This window comes from Frieseomelitta varia, unplaced genomic scaffold (assembly GCF_011392965.1).
Source record: "Frieseomelitta varia isolate USP_RPSP 00005682 unplaced genomic scaffold, Fvar_1.2 scaffold_501, whole genome shotgun sequence".
Classification (NCBI taxonomy): domain Eukaryota; kingdom Metazoa; phylum Arthropoda; class Insecta; order Hymenoptera; family Apidae; genus Frieseomelitta; species Frieseomelitta varia.
In genome coordinates this window covers 408,342-417,969 of record NW_025110259.1, presented here as the reverse complement: position 1 = coordinate 417,969, position 9,628 = coordinate 408,342, and the positions used below count along the sequence as shown (strand labels likewise).

The 9,628-nt window shown below is 37.8% G+C and overlaps 1 protein-coding gene across 1 annotated transcript in view; it reads right to left on the bottom strand.

The window, feature by feature from the left end:
- Nucleotides 1-669: 669 nt before the first annotated feature.
- Nucleotides 670-9,628, bottom strand: part of LOC122533179 — a 338,341-nt gene continuing 329,382 nt past the window's right edge. Inside the window, exon 3 of the mRNA XM_043662621.1 lies at nt 670-870. Within this exon, the coding sequence (XP_043518556.1) occupies nt 670-870 (201 nt within the window). The remainder of the gene's footprint in view (nt 871-9,628) is intronic.

Here is a 9,628-nt window from a genome sequence, read left to right as displayed (position 1 = left end):
GAAATTCCCGTTCCTTCGTTATCAAAGAGGAATTTCGTAAAATCACTCTGCCTCTGGTGAGCCTGTTAACGATCCAATCACGCCGACTCGACTTTCGTCGCGAACAAAAATATTCCCCTCGAAGAATGCAACAACAATTTTCACGTGGCTACGCCACACGTCAAGCATTTTTTTTCACCACTACGAGCAAACGAATCACGTTAAACGAGATGCACGCAGTATACTAAAATTGTGTGTACGGAAAACTCGACGGGACGAACTACTCAACTAATTTTCCCCCGAAATTGCGAGTTAACGAGCTTTGCCTAACAACCGGATCTCTTTCTACGCAGCGCAATAATAAATTTGCGTTTCTGCGCGATGCCTTCGCGATGCTTGCCTACACACACATAAACATCGAAGTACGAACGCGGAAGTTTAGCATTTAATTCGTTTGCGCACGTTGCTTGCCTAAGCGTTCCCTTCTTGTAGGGATTTTCTGAATTTTTAGTCTATCATTCTAAAAACATTTTAACAGTTTATCGACACATGTAAGTGAAACCAAATTATCACGATTATATCGTTTAAATTTAGGTTAAGGATGTAGAAATTGAATTAAATTAATTTCATGTGAGTATATTTCATAAAGATCAAAAATGTGTCAAGTCAGTCAATTATTAATATCCACTGCTACAACAAATGTCTATTTGACATGAGCTTGTCGAGAAATAAAAAAAAATAGTTTATACAACTATTGGGATTCGATGATTTTTCGTTCGTATCAAATAATTCAATCAAACATTCGCGAGATACTGGATTATCAGAAACTTGCAAGTTACTTACACGTGTGCGTGTTTCGTAGGACAGTAATCTTTGATACTTGTCACTTACCTAAAACAGAAAAAAAGAATAATACGATTAGTTACGTTATATGTACATCGAAAAACGAAATAATAAGCTGATATAACAAAATATTCGAAATAAATGCCTGATATTGCATATTTACATAAATCGCAAATACATTCTTCGGACCATGGAAAGAATATGTAAAAATTTTTCTTAATTAAACTTAATCCTTCAAAGACGATGCCTGATATCTACGATATAAATCTTTTAATAATCTCAATAGATTTAAATTACATTAATATATGTATATCAATATATATAAATTATTTATTATATACAAATATCTTGTAAATTTTGTTTATTATTTTGTGTATTATCTTTTCAGATTTGTTTCAAACTTGATCAATATAATCATGATACTCAGCTTTTAGTGTCAATAAAACTATTAATAAAATATTTTACAAAATACGTATAAAAATATTCCTATAAGTAATCAAATACTTTTTTGAACGATGGTATAGTTTAAAATTTAAGTTTAAAAATTTTTATTAGAAAGTTAGTTTTAAAAATTTCTATTTTCAAAGATTGGAGAAATAACAAAACTATCGCATGTAATAATAGCTGTTGCAATTTGCACGTCACATTATTACTAAAATTTCAAAATGTTTTACATAATACATTATATATTTATTTCTACAAATGTTCATTAACAAATAAAAATAATACAATATAATATCAATAACACTAACTATAGCATTATAATACAAATATTATATTATTACACATCGTCTTCATTGTATTGTATATTATATTATATTTATTCCCATATTATAAATATTCGGATACTTGAACAACTGTATATATTTCGTTCCTTAAACGTTAAGAAGTTGAAGACTCATTTGCTTTAATGTGCAATCACTTAATCTGCATGAAATGTAACAACAGTAAGCGAAACGCATGCTCACATGCGGAAAATTCGATTTTAGTGCTAGAATTTGTTCAAACGAGTTATTTCAGTTAATTCAAGTTATGGAGAAAGTTATAATTTAATATAAAACTGTTTCCACCGTCTCGTTCTTTGTCAAGCTCATTTCAGTGAAATCTATGAAGTCTCCGTTACATGCTCGTATTTACGTTAAACGTTTCTATTTACCTGCGAACCTTCGAGGGAAACGACTTTTTTCTCTTAAATGTAACAATTTTCCTCCGCAAAGAAAGTTCGCTACCAGAGATGGCTGCTTGAAAATTGTTTAATTTCCTTCCCCAGACCGATATTTATCAAAATATTTGCTTAGCTAAATTTAATAACTTTATGTACAGAGGGAAACGCGATACTTCGGCTACAGCAGCCGTTTAACAAAGTTAATGCAAGATGTGCAGCGCGTAGAAAATTCTTCTTCAACGATTTTTCAATTTGGAAAACGAACTGCAATTGCGTGTTGCTCATTTTGTCGTGTTTTTTTTTGTTCCTTAACGTAACTGCAGTAATTACGAAACACTAAATATTTCCACTTTACAAAAAACAAAACTATCACGGTGGTACGCAAACATAAATTTTTCGCGTAAAAAAGAAAATCCAATCAAAGTCTACTCTCTCAGGTTAGAAATTTGAAACAGTTTTCATTGAAGAGTAAAATAATATTTCTGTCAATTTATTACGGGATTGTTAGAAACTGACAATTAACTATTATAATAAATTGTAATAAATAATAAACATTTTCAATTAATTATTCAAGTCAAATTACCAGTTATATTAAGTGCTAGAAATATAACGGTCTGGATGTTATTATTTAATCAACGTGTCAATTGCTCTCTATTCTGGAATCATCTCTCTCCACAAATTCCAGACTTCGTAACCAAACACGCAGTAGCAATAAACACACGAAGTCCAACGGATGCAATAGCAAATCAAATTTCAGATGACCACTAAATGTTAAAACACGTTCGGCAACAATCGGTGTTGTTGTTACTCCAACAAAACCTGCTTGTTTTTCAATGCTATGTTGGAGAAGCAGTACGTGGTGCGAAGTATCGATATATATGTATAGTCAAATAATTAGTTCTTTAAACTATTTTCTTTTCTAAAAAATTGAAAGTGTAATGTACAGTTCAGCGAAAAGATCTTTTAGTGAGAGATTAATAATTTAACATATTTCAAATTGCTAGATTATAGAATATTAATAAACAGAAAAAAATATTTCTTCCTTCTCCTTTTTTTTTCTTTCTTTTCTCTTTTGAAAAATAGTACAAGTCAAATTTTGTTTAAAATAATATGAAAAGATATTCTATCGACATCTTTTATGAATATATTAACTGCATTATGTGAAACACTAAAAAATTTCATTAATACTATCACGACGTTCAATTATCATGATTAGGTTGTTTAAATTTGTAACAATTCTGAAAGAGAACATACAAAATATTACAAAGTACAAACCAAACAAAAGTATCCTAAACATTCAGTGGAGCTAATATTTTCTAATGCTCAAGATGGCTATGTTCATCAAAAATTCATTTAAAAGTTATGTTTACAATAAATATGTTATAATTAAAATTTGAAACCAAATTGGTTTCAAATTGTGACAACAACGTGGTAACAGTCGTTTCTGACTCTACAAGAGTGTTAATGAAATTTCAAAATAAGACGCGTAAAGATTCTTTTATCTTTTAGGGTTAACCCCTTGCGCTGGCAACTGGTTTGCGGACCATAACGAGTGACCAAACCATATGTACAATAACTCGTCGCTTTCTTTCTTTTTTGAACTCGTCGGTATATCACCGGATAGAAATTATTGCGAAGTATTTCCTTTGCCTGGGTTATACCCTAAATATACTTGAAACTGAGGAAATGTTGCAACTTTGGGACAAAAAGAAATTCTCGACGTGCGTGGCACGTCATTCCAGCGCAAAAGGTTAAGAACCGCATCGCTCGAAAATTCGTTTCGAACGTGAATCAAGCCGGCAGCATACGCGATGACAGCACGGCTGGTAATCGCCGGGCATAACAGAGAGAGGAGTATAACAGAGTCGGAATTCGGCGGTAACCGAGGCTCGATACCGAGAGCACAGAGAACCGACCGTGTACATTCGCCACAGAGGATTTACTGCCAGATAGTCGATTACATGGTTCGCTTGCCTTATTGCGCTTTGAACGGGCGAACCTTGCTGTCTACGCGTATAAATGCTGTCTCCGCCCCCTTGATGTTGCCAGAACTAAAAGATTCCGCGACTTTTCCGAAAGGGGAGATGGAAAAAAAAAGAAGAAGAAGAAGAAGAAGCGAGTAAAAAAACGCGACCGTACACGAATTTCGACGCTGCGATACGCCTCCTTCTCTCCGCGTTCGCCCCATTGTGCCTACGACTTCCTTTCATTCCGTGATTTCCTCCAGCAAGGGGGGAAACTTGAGTTTTTCCTTTGTCCTTAATTTTCTGCGACTTTTTCTTTCGTTCTTATTTATTTATTTATTTATTTTCTTCCACTTTCTACAGCCTTCTATCGCGAGAGCGCACGCAACAGACATACTAAATTCACATTCGGACAGCGAACAACGCGCGGATGCGACAAATATTTAGCCGATCGAAGGTAATCAAGAACTGTTAACCCGGGGTCAACCTAGTTTCCGCGAAACATCGAAATTCCGTTTAATTGTGACTGGCTCTCGTTATTCCGCGCGTTTCCGCGTGGAAAATTAACTCTCTCTCGTCCGTTTGTTCTTTCTCTCTAGGTTGGCCAGCCAATGTAAGAATTCCATCCCCGCTTTCACGACTTTATAATCGTTTCCTTCCCGGTCAGCGGGCGATCTGCTTGAAATCGCGAATTAAGGACGAGTTAACGAGCTAATGCGCGGCGCCGACAAGGTTTCCTCCCCGCCGAAAGAGACGAAAGTGTACGAGGAGCGCTCGACTCTGCGCCGGACAGCTCTCGCGGAAAACTCTCGGCTCCGTTTAAAGTAAATTTTAATTACGTGGATATACATGATGTGTCTAAAAAGTAGGAAAGTTCTAGGAATAAAACTCAATGAAATAAAAAAAATTCCAGAATGAAGTAATCCAACGTCAAACTGTTGTTCTGAACGACATCAGTCGCTGAGAGTCAATGTTACTTTAGAGAAATAACTATTCATAAACTATTTTTAAAACTGCTTCATTAGTTACTTCCTCGTCAACAACAATCTAACAAGTACACACGTACGAATCGACTTTTAGATCGAGTCGTTCAAACAACATTTGATCCAGAATCAGAGATTATCAGACTAATCGACTCTTTTCGCGTTTGTCGGCGGGCAAATTCGAAGGCAAGAGCGAAAAGGGATTTCATTTCCAAGAAGTGATAAGTTGAAACAGCCTCTCGAGCCGAGCGAGAACTCTTACCGAGGAGAAATTTACTTTAAAAGTCGATCGTAAAAATTCCCTGACCCGAAAGGAAGAAAGAAAAAAAGAAAACAAAAAGACGAAACAAAGAGACGTTTGCCGTTTAACCCGTTATTCTTAGGTCACCGTAGCAACTTCACAGGCGGCCAACTGCGGTGCAACTATCGTGCACTTATTGCAATTCCGAGGGACCGAAAAGATGGCCGTTAAGGCAGATATGCAAATTGCGCGCAGCAGGGGTGGTTAAACGTTCGTGAATTTTAAACGTAATAGGATTTCATCGATTGCCCCCTGGACCGGCGGCAGCGTGCTCCTTCTCTCCTTCGTTTGCTGTCCCTCAGACGAAAGGGGGATGAAAAAAAAAAAAAATTAGAGTGGAAGGGGGCGCGTCCAATGGATCGCGATTGTAATAAAATTCGCGCGCGTCCGACAGCTCGAAAACGATTTATACGCAAGTATCTCGAATTTATAGCCGACAGATTTTCGAAATCGCTGGTTTGAAATCGACGCTGCTGATCTTATCCAGCTTTCCACGGTGTGTTCAACCGGTGTGGGGTCCCCGCCCGACAATTGGTAATTAAAATATAACGAAAATCGAGAAGCATTTTCGCGCGATGGATTGAAATTAAAAAAAAAAAAAAAAAAAAAAAGAGAAAACAAAAAACTAGCGCCACGCGATGAGCGAAAATTCACGCGGCGTTGGCGAAAGATAGCGGAACTTACGATATCAACCGCGCGCGTATTTAATGTTTTCATATCGATCGAGCCGCGTCTGTGATATTCGGTTTAAAGCGGCCGAATGCGGCGTATAAAAGCTGTTCGCGGGGGGAAGGGGGGAGGGAGGAATTTTTGTATAAACGCTTTTTTTTTGACGTTGCACGCGGTATTTTTTTATGCCGATTAATTTCCTCGACCGCGACAAAGGATGCACGGGATGGGCAATTTTTGAAACACAATGGAGTTTCAAGTTTGTGATCTTTTAATGTGTGGCTTTTATATCAAAGCAAACGTGCTACCACGTTTTTTGTTTTTTTATTTTTATTTGGAAAATGACTCTGACGAGATATAGTTTTATTACATTTCAGAGATCGTTCCAGTCATTTCGTCAAAGGTCAGTACAATTTCGTTTCTCGATCGTTGTTTCAACGCAACATTTCCTCAGTTTCAAGTATATTTAAATTGTAACCCAAGCGAAACAAATGACAAATTTACTCTTAATAATTTCTATCCAATGATAGATCATACCGACGAGTTCAAAAGAAAACGAAAGCGGCGAGTGTATTGTATACGGTTCGGTCACTCGTTATGGTCCGCGAACCAGTTGCCACCAGCGCAAGAGGTTAAGAGGAAAGATCTGAGAATCAGTTTTCTGCCACACAAAAGACTTGGACTTTCCCGAGCGCGGAATTTCGAAGATGCCAGAAAGACGGCGAAGAGTAATGGATCAAAATGATCGAACGATGCGATGCGTCGAACAAAGTTGCTGTTTAACGTGAGAAATTTTTGTATCATGTACTTGGGGGGAGGGGAAAAAAAATCGCGAAGGACTTACTGGCCAACCCAATATTAATCGCGTGGAGGAAGCACGGTGTTTCTATTCACGAGTTGCAGTCGTCGCTCCGTAAAAGTATTACGCTCCCCCGATTTGGCGAACGGGGAGCAAGATTACAGCCGAAATCGAGGCGAAAGCTAGAACGAAGCAATCCGGGGGGGTGTTGGTTGTTCGATCAAAGTAACGCGAGGATCGGGCAAGTTTCGTAGAGCCCGCGACTAGCCAGACAGGGGACAAATAGTTTTCGCGTTGCACCGCCGGTAATCCTGTTTACAATAGCTGATTGCAATAAAATTTACATGCGCCCGGTCCACACTTTGTCATTCCCCTCGGCCGCCCCCACTGCGACCGATCGCTGCTGCTGCTCGCCTCTCAAAATTTACATGCTGCCCGGTTAAATTCATGCGCCTCCCAATCCTCCGCGATTTACATTCGCCATACGCGGTTGCGAATTTTATGCTACGCGTATCGTTCACACGTGCTTTATTTTCCCCGCTTCTGGCCAGGTTCGACGCATTTTTTCCTCCCGCCCCCGCCCTGTTCGCACTTCACCATCGCTACCTCAGCAACGAACAACATACACGCGGGTGCGTGTGTCGCACGAGGGCAGAGAGAGAGTGAGAGAGAGAGAGAGAGAGAGAGAGAGAGAGAGAGAGAGAGAGAGAAATAGGTTTCGAGAGAAACAATTCGCGATACCGATACACACGCGCGACGAAACACAACCGTCCGACACGTGACACGGCAGTGTCGTCGACGATTCGTCCGCGTCAATCAACAATGACGTTTATTACTCTTTTTGAGAGCTCGAGGATCGTACACGCTTAATGGATCGCAATTAAATCGCCGTCGACCCCTCCTCCCCCCTCCCGGTATGTCGATGCTCTTCCAGCACAAAGTGTTTTCGATATATTTTCATTCTTTTTTTTTTTTTTCTTTCCGTTGTTACACCTCCCTCTCACTGGTGTCGTGTACACGTCACGTACAGAGAGAAGACGCGAAGAGAGGCGGTAAAGCACGAATGGAATGGATATCGATTGGGTGATATGTTAATTCAGGGGAAAAAAAAAAAAAAAAAAACACGAGCCGGCAACCTTTTACGACGAGATTTCCGTGGAAACGACGATGGGAAATGTTTACCCCCGCGTACTCTGTTGACTCGACATAAACGCATTTAAATTTCGGCCGTAATAAAAAATGGCGCAGCTGCGCCGAATGAAAATTTCAAGCGGGCTTTATAATTTCCCGGCCGGCGTGTACGACTATCGAGGGAAAAAGGTAGCCGAGGAACGTTGGAATATTAAACACGCGGGTACACCCGTGTTTATTCATCATTGAATATTAGACAAACCGGCCGGTAATCGAATAAACTATTAATTCTATCCAGAGGCTAATTTGAGGGAAATTCGCCATCAAACAGTTAATTAATAATGACGGAAGAAGGAAGAATGGTGAATTTTGTTTTGCGAGAAATATTTTTAATTTAATTTCCGTTCTGTAAAAGACTCGATGCGAATCGAATCGCCACGGTAAAAATTTTATTTGAGACCCGTGTTATAAAATGACATTCATTTTTATTGAATGGATAGAACTCAATCAGACTTTTGAATAAACTTCATTTTCATCATTACTAAATTTGGAGTGAAACTTTGTACTTTTAATTGTATATTTTAGTTTGTCATTTCGAGTTCACTTTATCGTTTATAGCGTTGCGTATAATCTAGCATGCTAATTGCGATTTTAAATACAAAGAAATTGTAAAAATACGAATAGTAATTACACGTAGCATATACATATCAAGCTGAAACTCACAAAAATGATTATGAAATTACTGAAATTATTGGAAAGAACATCAAAGATTTTCCGAAACAAACTCTGAATATTACTGAATACTGTAATAAGGAAGATTCAAAAATAATAATGCAAAAGAAAATAACCGAAGAACGAAAGGTACTTTAGTGATTAATTACGGACCAACATTTCATTGCCAATTGTTTTTAATCAACCCATATTATCAACTCTTATTTTTTAATGTGAATGGAATTATAAAAAGCAATTCCAAGAATTCGCTTAATATTTTCTCGATTATGATGAATCCAGTTATGAATACAGTTTCATGAAATTCAGAGAAATTGAAACATTTATATCATTATGAGTTAAAGATGTGTCCTGTTTAGAAAAAGAAAATCAGAAAAGCGCAAAATTTGTTTAATCGAACATGAAACTAGATGAAATTTACAAAATTGTCACTATCAAAATTTTCAATTCAATTTAACAGAAACTGGAAATTTAATTCAATAGAAATTTCTTTCTGAAAACAATTATCACAATGCTTTGTAATTACAGCCGAGATCCGCCAGGATCAACGGATACGTACAAAAGATCGCGTTCTAAGAAACTCGGAATACAAGAATCATGCTCGAAGCGTATAAATTTCAAGCGGGCGATTCATTCTTCACGCAGCCTCGTACAAAGAATCTTTTCCATTGCAGAATCATAAATCACGTGTAACAGTCCGTTTCTCTACTTCCTTTCAATTATTTTCAACGGATCATCTCGCGCCATTCTTACACGATCGCGTTGCTACTTCCTTAAGAATACATCCTTTCATCCATTCACCGCGTCGATATAATCGATCGCCGTATACGAGGAAATTTTATTATTTCGGTCGTAAAGTTTATCGTTTGAAACACGTAGCGGGCCAGATCCATTCACCGTCACGAATGGTCCTCGTTAGAATGATCGGTACGGGACTGTTCCAAGATATTCAAAGATGCGCTCTCCTTTATTTGTCAAATTTTTATTGCCATCGATACCAATATTCTATCTGAAGCAACGCTGATTTTGACCCAAATTTTGGACTACACACTGACGCTAATTTTA